This window comes from Salarias fasciatus, chromosome 12 (genome assembly GCF_902148845.1).
Source record: "Salarias fasciatus chromosome 12, fSalaFa1.1, whole genome shotgun sequence".
Classification (NCBI taxonomy): domain Eukaryota; kingdom Metazoa; phylum Chordata; class Actinopteri; order Blenniiformes; family Blenniidae; genus Salarias; species Salarias fasciatus.
In genome coordinates, this window is record NC_043756.1 from 1,781,382 (window position 1) to 1,796,425 (window position 15,044).

The 15,044-nt window shown below is 50.7% G+C and overlaps 1 protein-coding gene across 1 annotated transcript; it reads right to left on the bottom strand.

Moving 5' to 3' along the window:
* Positions 1-6,640: 6,640 nt before the first annotated feature.
* Positions 6,641-9,996, bottom strand: LOC115398681 (protein FAM102A-like). Its single transcript, XM_030105584.1, has 8 exons — positions 9,726-9,996; positions 9,574-9,620; positions 7,566-7,717; positions 7,383-7,493; positions 7,120-7,303; positions 6,927-7,048; positions 6,766-6,835; positions 6,641-6,698 (listed from the first exon to the last, which is right to left on the bottom strand). The coding sequence occupies exons 1-8, from the start codon at positions 9,819-9,821 to the stop codon at positions 6,653-6,655; spliced, it is 828 nt and encodes a 275-aa protein (XP_029961444.1). The 5' UTR covers positions 9,822-9,996; the 3' UTR covers positions 6,641-6,652.
* Positions 9,997-15,044: the final 5,048 nt, after the last annotated feature.

A 15,044-nucleotide genomic window follows, 5' to 3' on the forward strand; every position in this document is an offset into this window, starting at 1 on the left:
TGAGGGTCATCAAGGTCTGGGCCAAAAGTGAGTAAAGCCCACTCAGACCTCCCACAGCCAGCTGGGGACGGAGGAGACTGAACATCCTGAGCATCATGTCCTCCGTCCTCCTCACTGCCCGTCACATTCACACCCAGGATTCCATCTGACACCTTCGCTCCTGTTTAATCTTTCTTCTGCTTTTCCTCCAGAGCGCCAGATCTACTCCAACAGGCTGGGCTTCCTGGGCGGCATCTCCTGGGCCATCTTGGTGGCCAGGGTTTGCCAGCTCTACCCCAACGCCACCGTGGCGGCCCTGGTGACCCACTTCTTCAGGCTGTACAGCACATGGTGAGTTAATCCTCTGTTTCCTGTCACTGGAGGAAACAGCTGGAATGTGTAGAGATGGTAGCAGAGCTGAGTTTCCACTGCTTGCTGAAAGTAGCAGATGATCATCAGAGCCTCGTTTGTTTGTGTTTCAGGGACTGGAAAAACCCGGTGCGCCTGAGAGGTGTGGGGCATGAGAGCGGGGAGTTCCCTTTCTGGGTAAGAAACATGAGCTTTCTTTCTGGACAAACAGTCGATGCAAAACGCTTCAGTGGTGATTTCTCTGTTGGTGAAACCATGATGATACATTCTACCCTCTGTTTTCAGGCTAACTGGAGGGACCCCTTCCCCATGATGCCCATCATGACTCCAGCGTTCCCCCAGCACAACTCCACCTTCAACATGACCCGGTCCAACCTGGCCATCATCTCCCAGGAGTTTGTCCGAGGTATGAAGGCTCTTTTCTGCTCCGTGGTTGAATCCCGTGTTGAATCAGACGATGAAGCTGATCAGACGCCGGTGACTCTGCTGCTACCAAACCTTCAGGGATGTGATTCTTGAAAGCCAGAGATGTGTTTTGTCCTAAAGCTGTTTCTCTCCCCTCCACAGGCTGGAGCATCACCGAGGACGTCTACAGTGGAAGAGCTGAGTGGGCCAGCCTCTTCCACACGGAGGACCTCGGGCAGAAGTACCAGTACGTATTGATGGCTGGAATGTCAGCCCAACACTCACATGTGCTCTTATTCTGAGTGGACAGCCCTTGAAGCTGTTCTTCTTCTGGTTGGTGTCAGTGCCATGGGCTAGAAGAGTCCACTTCTCTGGATAAGGCCGATGCATTATGACTGTAGAATTCAAATAGGACTCCTGTTGAGAAAACGTTTCTCTCTCTCTCCTTAAAGGCATTACGTTGAGGTGGACGCCTCCTCCATGTCTGAGAGTCAGGCTCTCCGATGGTGAGCAAACCAAAAACAGTCTTCAAATCTTCTTTGGCATGGCCCAGAACAGTAGAACCATGTTTCTGTGACTCGTCACTGGTCTTAATGATAGAAACAGAGCTGGATTCTGGTTTGCAGCTCCAGTTTTGTTGTGCTCTTTCTGAAGTTCTTGTCTCTTTTTGTCAGGGTGGGCTTGGTCGAGGCCAAAATCAGGATTCTGGTGGGGGATCTGGATAAGGACAGGCAGATCTCCCTGGTCCGTATTATCCCAGACTCCTCTCCAGGTCCCCAGAATCCCCACAACAGGTAAGGACGTTTTATTCTGAGGAAGACTCCATTCTTCTGTTGTGTTGTGTGTTGTTGTCTGGGCTCACAAGTGTTCTTGTATGTGTGTGTGGTTCAGAGAGGAGAAGAGCACCAGGTGGAGGCTGGGACTGCTCCTCAACCGCCAGGAAGTCCAGAGACAGCCGCTGGACGTCACCACGGTCCTGGACAGGTTCACTGAACATGGTCAGTGTGTTTTGGATCAGGAAGAAATCAGTCTCTTTGACTTCCTCTGAATGATTGTATTCACTTGTTGATGTGATGTTGTTGCAGTGTACATGTTCGCCAGGAAATGTGGCGTCCTGGAAGAGGGCATGAGGCTCTCCGCCTCAGTGACCAGCAGGGGGCAGCAGGTGTGTCGTCCCCCAGCCCAGAAGAGGAAACTCAGCCCGGAATCTGGGAACGTGGCAAAGAGGGCCAAAGTGGACACGGTTTGTAGACCCATCTAGCATTTCCTGATGACCTGATATTTGAATGTTCTCATGTGGACATCCTGGATGTCTGGCTCTCCAGTCTGAACAGGAACAGTCTTGGTGCTGCTGTAACATGCCTGCTCCCTCACCTTGTCTCCTACAGCCTCCAGACAGAGATGCCAGAGCTCCTGTTGACCCCAGAGTCTGTCCTGGGGAGGGACCGTCTGGCTGTGTCTCCTCCACCAAGAGACCCAGAAGTCCTGAGCTTCAGGCGCCGCCGGCCAAAATCCCCCGACGTGAGCCCGTAAGTTCAACTCAGACTGAAGGTGTGTTTGGCTCATATCGGAGATCTGACTGATTAATCTGTCTGGTTTTTGCTTTTCAGACACCTGCTGTGGAGCAGCTGGACTCCACTGAAAAGCCCGTCCAGCCCACAAAGATAAAGCGCGCCTTCAAGCTGGTCCGCCCCAGGTACCAAACACACCCCTTCAGACCCTGATGCCGCCTTGATGCTGCGCGGCAGATTTGTAAATCTTGGGTTTTGGCCTGAACACTGACTCCACTCTGTTTCTCTCGTTGCAGTTTTAAGTTTTAAGTGGCTGTGCGGGTTGGGGGGGGGCTCTATTACCATCTTACATTCCCCCAGTTCCTGCCCTCCTGCCAGACCACTGGACATTTGTTGGAGGTGATGGTCCAGATCTCGCTGAGAGCACTCCACCTTGCCGCTCCGCTTTTGACCCAGCAGCTGCTTTGCTAACTTGAACGGGTCTGAGATAAAGGCAGCGTGCTTCTGGGCTCCATCTCGGCGCCGCCTCCTCTGCCACTCAGCAGTGGCACAGCACGTGGTGAGTTAATCCTCTGTTTCCTGTCACTGGAGGAAACAGCTGGAATGTGTAGAGATGGTAGCAGAGCTGAGTTTCCACTGCTTGCTGAAAGTAACAGATGATCATCAGAGCCTCGTTTGTTTGTGTTTCAGGGACTGGAAAAACCCGGTGCGCCTGAGAGGTGTGGGGCATGAGAGCGGGGAGTTCCCTTTCTGGGTAAGAAACATGAGCTTTCTTTCTGGACAAACAGTCGATGCAAAACGCTTCAGTGGTGATTTCTCTGTTGGTGAAACCATGATGATACATTCTCCCCTCTGTTTTCAGGCTAACTGGAGGGACCCCTTCCCCATGATGCCCATCATGACTCCAGCGTTCCCCCAGCACAACTCCACCTTCAATATGACCCGGTCCAACCTGGCCATCATCTCCCAGGAGTTTGTCCGAGGTATGAAGGCTCTTTTCTGCTCCGTGGTTGAATCCCGTGTTGAATCAGACGATGAAGCTGATCAGACGCCGGTGACTCTGCTGCTACCAAACCTTCAGGGATGTGATTCTTGAAAGCCAGAGATGTGTTTTGTCCTAAAGCTGTTTCTCTCCCCTCCACAGGCTGGCGCATCACCGAGGACGTCTACAGTGGAAGAGCTGAGTGGGCCAGCCTCTTCCACACGGAGGACCTCGGGCAGAAGTACCAGTACGTATTGATGGCTGGAATGTCAGCCCAACACTCACATGTGCTCTTATTCTGAGTGGACAGCCCTTGAAGCTGTTCTTCTTCTGGTTGGTGTCAGTGCCATGGACTAGAAGAGTCCACTTCTCTGGATAAGGCCGATGCATTATGACTGTAGAATTCAAATAGGACTCCTGTTGAGAAAACGTTTCTCTCTCTCTCCTTAAAGGCATTACGTTGAGGTGGACGCCTCCTACATGTCCGAGAGTCAGGCTCTCCGATGGTGAGCAAACCAAAAACAGTCTTCAAATCTTCTTTGGCATGGCCCAGAACAGTAGAACCATGTTTCTGTGACTCGTCACTGGTCTTAATGATAGAAACAGAGCTGGATTCTGGTTTGCAGCTCCAGTGGTGTTGTGCTTTTTCTGAAGTTCTTGTCTCTTTTGTCAGGGTGGGCTTGGTCGAGGCCAAAATCAGGATTCTGGTGGGGGATCTTGATAAGGACAGGCAGGTCTCCCTGGTCCGCCTCCTCTGCCACTCAGCATGCCGCAGTCCCAGACCTTCTTCCTCAAGATGCTCACCAGATGGGCGAAGTCTTTGCGCTCTTATTCCCCATACTTGATGTTTGGGGGTAACATTTCCAGCCCTTGGAGGCTCTTTGCTCTGTGGGGTAACTCCTGGCCTGGCTCCTCCGGAGTCTCACCAGGTTGCAAACCTGTGCGTTGTGCTGGTCCTTCCACCCCCAGGCACTCCATCTTGGCCTGGAGAATCTCGAGGCCTCGCTGGTTTTTGCAGACCTTGGCACACTCACACTGCGTTCTCGAATCCAGTTGTCGGTTGCCTTGGTCTTGCTTTGTGTCTGTCCGTATGGGGCGCAGACAGACACCTTCCCCCACCTCTGGGGGTATTTGTCCACTGCAGTGAAGAACTGAGGAGACTCTGGTGGTCTTCTACCCGAGGCTCTGATAGGGTTCAGTTTTACTTGAACATGTTCAGATTTCAGCCTTCTGCTTGGTCTTTCAAACAAGGAGTCGAATCGCAGATTTGACTTTTATCCTACCAAGCACTTCACAACCTCTTGTGGTCAAAATGATTTTTTAACTTTCTGTGGCACCTCTGAAGCTTTTTAGATGCTTTTCCTTCAAAGGATTCCAAATTCAGCACCAACTCAACTCTCACTCCAGTTTGAACGAAAAGAAAACAAATCAGGTCAATCAAGTCAGCAGAACTAAAAGAAATCCCTGCATTCCCTTCATAGACCTGATATAGCTGGAGACCACAAATGAAGCCAGAATCAAACTCATCGTTTTATTGCTCAGAGGAAAATTCCACAAAACAACTGAAGGAAAAAGAGCTTTCATTTCAATTTAATAAAAGACACGTGAAAATAAAATCATTTGTTAGAACATTACTAATCCAACAGGAAGTTCAGGGAGGCCAGTGGTGTGCGTCGCTCATAACGAACCTCCAGAAAACATAAATAATGTCCAGAGACGTGAAGCCACGTCCAGAAACACTCAGTGGTTGATCCCAGATGGAGCAGCGTGAATCAGCTGTGGAAGGTGGACATAAGAACTCATGACAATTTAGCTTAAAGAAAAGTGAAAACCGTTTTGGTCCCCGGGCCGCAGCTTTGACACCCTGATCCAGATCCTGATCCACAGGATGCTGGACTATAGAACTGAGAGGCTGTTTCTTCCAGTTTCCTCTCCTGTTTCAAAGACAGGGGCGTTCTCTGTCCCACGGCGAGCTTCATGAAGACAATAAAACTGGGATGTAAAACGAACTAAAGTAAACTAAACTAACCAACCAGCTGGCTGAGCAGAAGCTCCTCCTCTGGTTGGGCTTCTTTTTCTGCCTCTTTGGTTGATGAGAAGACGGCAGTGACGGAACCGAGTGAGGAGCTGCGGCGCAACGCCCCACCAGGGGGCAGCAGCCAGCAGAACACCCCCCATCAGCTTCAGGTCCAGAGGACGGTCCGGTTCCAGCAGAACACTGAGGTTCCAGCAGAACACTGAGGTTCCAGCAGAACGCTGAGGTTCCAGCAGAACGCTGAGGTTCCAGCAGAACGCTGAGGTTCCAGCAGAACGCTGAGGTTCCAGCAGAACACTGAGGTTCCAGCAGAACACTGAGGTTCCAGCAGAACACTGAGGTTCCAGAACACTGAGGTTCCAGCAGAATGTTAAAGTCAGTTCACTACAGGCCACGAATGGCGCCATCTGACCTGGAACAGGCTGAAGCAGGAAGACCGGACTCGGAACCCCTCTGGACGTCCCTGTTTCAGTTCATCTAAGTCTGCGGATCCTAAAGGGGACGGGAGCCGCATGTTGGACACCCTCGCTGTAGCTCCTGCTCAGTGCTTCGTTCAGCACTTCATCACATGCAGCGCTGCAGAGGCGTGTAGGTTCTCAAATCCCCGTAAGGCGGATGAACGTGCCCTCACCTGGACCTAGACCTGGACCCAGACCCGGACCTGGACTCCGGGGTCAGAGCATCTGTGGACATGGCTTCAAACGGAGGAGACACATTTAAACCTGCTCAGAGCAGGACTATGCTGACTGGAGTGAGAACCTGAAGCATCAGGAAGGGGGACCGAGGAGGTCCTGGAGTCCAGCTCCAGGAGGGAGGGACCAGCTGCTCCAGCAGGGTGTGTCCACGGCACTAACGGGCCAGAGTGTCCAGAGTGTCCAGAGTGTCCCCTCACAGCCTCAGACCGGCTGAAGCTCCGGGAAAGACCGGGCAATCCCCTCCCCCTGTTCAGTGGCCCTCCGTCCCCTCCGTCCCCTCGGTGGCCCTCCGTCCCCTCACTGGCCCTCCGTCCCCTCCGTCCCCTCGGTGGCCCTCCGTCCCCTCCGTCCCCTCGGTGGCCCTCCGTCCCCTCCGTCCCCTCGGTGGCCCTCTGTCCCCTCCGTCCCCTCGGTGGCTCCGTCCCCTCAGTGGCCCTCCGTCCCCTCGGTGGCCCTCCGTCCCCTCCGTCCCCTCGGTGGCCCTCTGTCCCCTCCGTCCCCTCGGTGGCCCTCCGTCCCCTCCGTCCCCTCGGTGGCCCTCCGTCCCCTCCGTCCCCTCGGTGGCCCTCTGTCCCCTCCGTCCCCTCGGTGGCTCCGTCCCCTCAGTGGCCCTCCGTCCCCTCGGTGGCTCCGTCCCCTCAGTGGCCCTCCGTCCCCTCGGTGGCCCTCCGTCCCCTCAGTGGCTCTCGATCACCACCGGCTCGTATCGGCCTGCAGACACCCTGGAGGAGAACAGGAAGTCAGCGGGGAGGACGGCCAGACCGTCGCCACGGCGCCAGGCTCACTCACCTGTTCCCCAGCCGGATGCCGCTGAGAGCCGTGGTTCCGTCTTTACTGACGAACAGGCGCAGGTTACTGTCTGGAGACACAAACAGAACCGGGTCAGTCTGAACCGCCTCGGCTCACGGCCGCTCCGTCCGTCCCCGTCCTTCGCCGTCCAGTCTCAGCACCTTCAGTGTTGTTGATATCTGCAAAGTTCTGGCTCTGGACGATCTTCTCCACGATGTCGTCGGCGTCCATGCGGGTGTCGTTGACCCAGGAGGGGTGGCTCTCCACCGAGTCCTGCTTCCTCCTGTCCGCAGACAGAACAACGTCAGAACCAGTCAGGAACGTCGGCGCCGCCGAGTCCCGGCGGCTCCGTACCTCAGAGGTCTGCTGGGAGGGAGGACCGGCCGGGGCGGGCGAGGGGGTCTCTCTGGACGCTCCCCCTCGGGAGGCGGGTCGGCCGTGAAGGCCAGCCCCCCCGAGGCGCTGCTGCCCGTGGAGGTGTTCCTGCGGTGCGTCAGGTCCGACAGGCTGGAGGAGCAGGACTGCTCGGTGCTGTAGCCTGCGGGACAGCAGCGCTCCGGGGTTAAAGGTCACTCGGAAGACGCCGGAAGGCCGGGAGCCGAGGCCGGGCGGGCTACCTGAGATCCGGCTGTGCTGGCTGGCGTAGCTGGAGTTACGAGAGTGACCGGACTGGAAGATCTCGGCGGGACCCGGCTGGCTCTGAGCGGACTCCGAGTCCTCCAGGAGACCTGAACCCCGGAGAGAAGAGACCGTGAGGCCCGGCGGCGGAGGGCGCGGCTCTCCTGGGACGGCGCCGGTACCCGAGCTGATGATGGAGGGTCTGGGCTTGGCGGCCCGGCCCAGAGAGACCCTGTCGGCCGGGCCCGGCTCGGCGGTTCCCTCCCCCTTACAGTCCGGCTGCAGGGCGTGCTCCCGCCCGGGGACGGAGATGGACTTGGCCGTGCTCGGAGGCCTGCCGGCAGACCAGACGCACTCCGTCAATCACAGCTCTGCTCGATAAGAGAATCCAAACACGGCGGAATGCAAAGCGTGCAGATAACCGACGGTCAGAATCGGGTCAGAAAGTCCCAGAAAAGTGAAAATACCAGTCCAGAAATTCAACGTTTCAAACTGTTCAATCAAAGAAAGTAACAAACAAACTGGAAGAGCAGAGCTGGAGTCACAGTGACTGCACAGACAAACGATTTGGACCGAACACCAAGGATTTCCAGATGTGAGGAGACGATGCTGAAGCCTTGCTCATGGGCTCCCTCTAGTGGCCAGACAAGAAAGTGTCTTTGGAATCAATTTGGAAATCCCAAGTCTCATCCTCACCTTCAGAACGACGATACACGATTATTATCTGAAATAAGCATCTTTTCTTGAGTTGGATGAAAACCTTGAGTTCTTCTTCGTGTTCCTGCTGCGTTTCTTTTTTTTTAGAGCTTCATTTTTTATTAACATTCAACACATGAACAACACTTACAAATTCAACTGTCATTTTTCAAAAGGTAAATGATCGGTATTACAAAGTACAAATAGGTGAAAAGAAAGAAAAGAAAAGAAAGAAAAAAGAACAGAAATAGAACAAGGAATTTCAAAAGTAAATAGAGACAAAAGGTTCACGTTTGTTCCAAAATGTACTTGATAATTTTGATGTGTTCGCTGCACTATGTCCACTGCAGGCATCCGCCTTCTCATGAATATGTCAGTTTGGAGTCTCAGCGAGTTTGTAATTTGTTCCATCTGGTAAATTTCCCTGACTTTGTCCCTCCACATGTTGTGTGTTGGAGGATCTGGTTTCAACCACATAACTGTAATGCATTTATTTGCTGCTGCTGACAATATCTGAAAGAGAGATATTTTAGACCTTCCCTCTATACTGACTGGTGTCAACCCGAATACAGCCACCCTTGGATCCATCTCAATATTCAGGTGAAAGATTTCTATCATGGATTCAAAAACTCCCCGCCAAAACATTTTTAGTTTGGGGCAGAACCAAAACATGTGGGCATGATTTCCAGTTTCAGAATGACAGTTTCTCCAACATTTGTTTGGTGTGTTCTCCTCATTTTGGCCGCTATTACTGGAGAATGAAAGAATCTTATGTTTACCTTCCATTTAAACTCCCTCCATGAGTTTGAATTTGTCACAAGAAGTGCCTCAGTGCATATTTCACTCCATGTTTCTTCTGAAATACTCAGACTCAGTTCACTTTCCCATTTTCATTTTATCTGCAATGAATTGCCAATGTTCATGTTCAGAAAAATTAGGTAGAAAGAGCCGATAATGTTCTTGTCCCATTGCTTCACTTGGAGGAATTCTTCGATCAGGGAGGGATTTGTGACTTTGTCCCATTCTTTATGTTTGGTTAAAAAATCTCTTATCTGAAGATATCTGAAAAAATCGGTGTTTGAAAGTGAAAATTCTCCCCTTAACTTAGCAAAGGATTTGAACTGTCCATTCTCATGGAGCTGATATAGAGTGGTAAGGCCATATCTTGACCAATTTTAGAACCCTGCATCCATTTGGGAGGGTATGAAATCTTTCAGAAATCCAATGTTGGTGAGGGCAGAACTGAATTTGGGCAAACCGAATGAATGTTGTCTTAACTTTTCTCCAGATTTTTAATGTGATTCTCCAATCACCCATTTTAATTTCTTTCAGTGGGGCTTCAAAGAAAGGTGGAATCTGTAGAGGTCTGTCACTCCTGCTGCGTTTCTGAGGGATGAAGAGGAGCTGCAGCTCGTTCAGATCAGTCAGAAACAACGATCCATAAATCAGACCGTCAGACTGGATCCAGGAGGATCGTCAGTCTTCATCGCTCACGTTTTGAAGCAGGGGTCTCCGGACAGCAGGGTCATGCCGATGATCACCTGGAAGAAACGGCAGCTGCTTTAGAGAGCCGGTTCTCCAGCAGGACTCCGTCACTCTGACCGGCAGCAGGTTCTCCGGTCCTCACACCCCCCTCCCCCGCCCACCTTCAGGATGGAGTTGTCCTGCCGGGTGTTCTTGGTGTCGTATCCCTCCAGCAGGCAGCAGCGCACGGTGGAACCGGAACCGGCGAACTCGGCCATGTTGAGGTCTGCGAAGCCCAGCTGGAAGGACACGGGAGAGGCCGGGGGGGTCAGGACTCGGTACCTAAATGAAGAGGGTCCTGGTCTTCCTCCTGCAGGCCTCCCTTCCTCCTGTTTGGATAGGTGTGTTCTTAGAGGAAGCCGCCCCCCCGGCAGGAAGCGAGGTATATTTAACAACGGGAAGTCTAAATGTAGAAGGAGCCAGAACAGGAAGCAGGTCCGACCCACACGGCCGACCTTCAGGAGGGCTTTGACCTTGACGCTTGACTCGCGCTCCACAGGCAGGATGTTTGTTTCACCGTCTGGAACGTGAGCTAAGGACCGGCGCTGGACCGGGACAGACCCGGGTGGTACCTGGCTGCTGAGGCTCTTACCTTCGTGTACGCCTTCCCTCCTTTCAGCTCCTGCACAGGAAACAGGAAGTGGGTCAGTAAACCAGAGAGCCGCCGCCGTTCTGCACAGGCCTCCAATTCCAGAGGAGAGATTACAGAGCGAGCAGCAGCAGGAACATCCAGGACGGGCAGACCGGCTCCAGACCCCTGGTCAGAGTCCTGCTGGACCCGGTCCTCCGGCTGGACCCGGTCCCAGGAGCCGTACCTTTCGCACCGACACCCTGCAGACGGACGGGTCCAGGACCCCGGTGTGGGGGTTGGCGCTCATCTTGGAGACCAAGGTGAACCTCTTCCTCCAGCGAACACAGTGCTCCTGAACCTCCTGTCTGAAGAGGGACACACACACACACACACACACACACACACACACACACGCTCACACACACACAGACACACACACACACACACACACACACACACACACACACACACACACACACACACACACACACACACACACACACACACACACACACACACACTGGCCTTCCCCGGTGGACTCCACCCTTCTTGGTTGGTGCAGTGCGCACAGCTTGACGCACACGGCCTCAATTAGACGACTGGTGCTGGGCCACTCAGCCGGCCCCCCTGGATGGCCAATCAGGCACCTCTTCACGCCGTCCACACCCGCTGTCAGCCTTGAAGCGTCCGTGGGCCGGCTTGGACTGGTGTCTGGGCCGGTAGTGGATCCTCCTCTTGTCCCCATCAGGAAGAGCCGTCCACCGGCGGATGACCTCTGCCTCCTGCTGTTCATCCAGGTGGAGAGCCTGACGCACGGACACCAGGTACTCAGCCGAATCCTGGACCTTGTCCCAGCCTTTAGAAAAGAAAGAAGCCAACGAAAACATTCATACCTTGGAGATGGAGCGTAAGGGACGGGAGTCCCTTCATTCTCAAACTAAATGTAAGAGCCATAACTGAGTAATAATTTTGAACAGTAGTCATTTTGACCTGTATATGCTTTTATTTTGGCCTATACAAAATGTATGTGTCTGCCCCTTTAAATTTGATGCAGGCTTTAAGAGAGTTCAGTTTCATTTGTGTGCATGAGAGCTGTGACAAGATGGGGAGCAGAACTTTTTTCTACCGGATAAACATGTAGAATGTATTTTTTGTTTATTTTTGTTTTATGAGTAAACGTTTTTGACTTAGAGGACATCTCATGTTTTTATTCACGTACGAGAAACAATCCTTGCCGCAGCTCAGTGGCTTTTGACAAAGAAGAAGAAGGAAAAGCCACATCATTAGTAGAAAAAAGTGCTTGTTATGAACGACCAGAAAGAGGAGCGACAGCTCGACGTGAAGAAATAAGAAGACTCCAACGTCAGAATGGAACGAGGATTGACGGTAACAGTTTCAATCAGAAATGCTGGCTCGCACTGATGTTCTCCGCTCTGAAAGCCTTTGAAGTCCGTGCACGATTTCGAAGTTATGCTGCAACAACTGGATGTGTGAAGTTGACGCATGAAGTTGCTTTATTCATCTGCACATAATTTATGCATGACTTTGCCGAAGAATGGCAGAAGAAGGGCACTTAATTGATGCGGCAGACATGAAAAATAAGAGACAGATTAAGCTGACAGAGAAAGCGTTGCAGGAGAAGCTGCACCGACTTACTGCAGCCAGAAGAGGAGTGCTAGCTAAAGTACTTAGCAAGGAGAAAGAAATTGACAATTTGATGATCAATGCAGACAATGTGCAAAAGGTGCAAGACTGCAAGGAAAGTGAGTTGCGTGCTCTTATAGCTGAGTTTGAAAAGACTTCCAGCCAAGTGTGGGACCTTCTGTCAGAAGAAGATAAGGAGGCAGATAAGCAGTGGTTTAAACCTAGGATGTTGGAAATCACTAAGTTTGTGGAAAAAACTGAAAAATGGATTGATGCTTTGAATAAAGAAAAGAGTAAGGATGATAAAACTACGGATAAGGAATATAACGGCGATGTAAGCCCTGAGGATAGTGTATCACAGGTGTCAGTGAGCAAAGCAGTAAAAACCAAGAGCTCATTGGTTGGTCGTTCATCAGTCACATCCTCCAGATCATCATCAGTTCGTGCTGCTGCAGAAGCCAAGTTAGCTGGACTAATGGAACATGCTGCTGTCTTGTCACAAAAACGAGCTTGAACTTGAAGAAGCACGTATTAAAGCTAAGCTTGAGAGACTGTCTTTAGAGGCAGATATTGCAGAAAAAAGAGCTCAAGTAAGAGTTTTAAAGAAGCACGAAAGATCAGAAGATGGTGATAACAGTGGTGTAAGTCAAGTAAAAGAAAAAGAAAAGAAGAACTCTTCAGTCACTAAAGTGCCTAAAGCTGAAGATGAGAGCCAATCCAGATTTGTACAAACTTCAGAGCCTCAAGTTGTACGGCCAAAGCACAAGGTCAGCGCTGATGATGGCATTTTGCAAGTCATGCAGAAACAAAATATGATCACAGAGATACTGGTTAGTCAACAGAAACAAGCCAAAGATGTTACAGTCTTCCGAGGTGACCCACTGACCTACAGATCTTTCATCAGAGCCTTTGAACAAGCAATTGAACAGAGAGCTGATAATGATCAAGACAAGTTATATTACTTGCAACAGTACGCTGCAGGTGAGCCACAAGAACTTGTGCGAAGTTGTGAGACTGCTTCAGAAGCATTATGGGGACGAGCTAATGATAGCCAGTGCTTATATTGATAAGGCGTTGAAGTGGCCTCAAATTAAATCAGAAGATGGAAAATCCCTGAATGCATATGCTGTGTTTTTGACTGGATGTCGTAATACGATGGAAGATGTGGAATTTATGGAAGAGATGGATAACCCCACAAATATGAAGATAGTGGTGTCCAAACTGCCTTTTAAAGTCAGAGAAAAGTGGCGTAATGTGGCATATGAGATCCTGGAGAGGAGAGGACACAGAGCAAGATTTGCTGATCTGGTTCAGTTTATTGACCGTCAAGCTAAAATAGCCACGGACCCCCTCTTTGGAGATCTCCAAGACAACAGATCTGCTTTAGCAGGAAAAAACAAAGAAAAAGAGAAACCTATGATAAAAGGAGGTTTGAAAAGAAGAAGCTTTGCCATCAACATGTCTGTAGAGAAGACAAGCCCAGATGCAACAGTGAAGCAGACTGCACTGAAAGCTGTTAATGCCTTTGAAACACCATGGATCTTCTGCCACAAAAATCACATGTTTGAATCTTGTACCAAGATAAAAGAGTTGCCTCACAAACAACGTGTGGAGTTCCTGAAGACAAAGGGGCTCTGCTTTGGATGTCTAACACAAGGGCACCTTAGCAAGACCTGTAAGAAGAGAATGGTGTGCAAACAGTGCTCACAGAAACACCCAGATATCCTGCACATGGACAAAGAAAATACACCAGGGTCATCAAAGGATGATAATGCTGTGAGTGAAGAAGTCTCAAGTGCTCAGAGATCTGTAGCTCAGGAAGTGGTTGGCTACATTGGGGCCGGAGAAGCTGAGTGCCTGTTGTCCATTGTTCCAGTGAAAGTGCGATCTCGCCAGGGTGGGACGTCAGTAGAGACATATGCCTTTATTGACCCCGGCAGCACTGCTACTTTCTGTACAGACGAACTTCATAAGAAATTAAATGTAAAAGGAAAACCAACTCATATCCTGTTGAGCACCATGAACCAAGAGAGACCTGGGGAACAGAAACTGATGAACAGTTGCATGCTGTCTGACCTGGAGGTAGGTGGCCTGGAAGATACAGAATACATTACCTTACCAAAGGTCTTCACACACAACAATATCCCCGTACAGAAAGAAAACATTCCAACCCAGCAACATCTGCAAAGATGGCACTATCTGAGTGAAGTGAACCTACCACAGATTGATGCCAGTGTTGGTCTGCTCATAGGAGCAAACAACCCAAAAGCAATGGAACCATGGCATATAATCAATAGCCAAAATGATGGGCCATATGGTATTAAGACAGTGCTAGGTTGGATGGTTTGTGGACCCGCAAATGAAACCACAAACATGGAGAAGACACCTCACTACAGTGTGAATCGAGTCTCTGTGACAGAAATAGAAGAGCTGGTGGTCCAGCAGTATAACACAGATTTTCCTGAACGGTGCTTCGATGACAAGCAAGAACTCTCCCAAGAGGATAAGCAGTTTATGCTGTCAGTGCAAAAAACAACAAAATACGAAGACGGACATTATTATGTGGGTCTTCCTTTGAAATCCGACACAGTCAAGATGCCAAACAACTATTGTATGGCAGTGCAGCGAGCTGCAAGCCTGAAAAGGAAATTACAAAAAAATTACGTGTTTCGCGAAGACTACAACGACTTCATGAACAGTCTACTGGACAAAGGCAGAGGAAGTCCCACAAGAACAGCTTGGCCAGAATGACAACAAAATCTGGTATGTCCCTCACCATGGGGTCTACCACCCCAAGAAAAAGAAGATTTGTGTGGTCTTTGACTGCACCGCCACATTTCAGGAGATGTCTCTGAATGACGCTTTGCTGCAGGGTCCTGACCTCACTAACTCGCTCATTGGAGTGTTGCTCAGATTTCGTGAAGAGCCAATAGCAATGATGGCTGATATAGAATCAATGTTCTATCAAGTGAGCGTTCCTGAAGTAGATGCTGATTTGTTGAGATTTTTGTGGTGGCCAAATGGTGACCTACATGCACCACTGAAGGAGTATCGTATGATCGTGCACCTTTTTGGTGCAACATCCTCCCCTAGTGTTGCTTGTTATGCATTGCGAAAGACAGCCAAAGACAGAAAAGACACCGCTGCTCCAGAAGTGGTTGAAACAGTCCAACGTAATTTTTACATGGACGATTGTTTAAAATCTGTGTGTTCAGAGCAAAAGGCC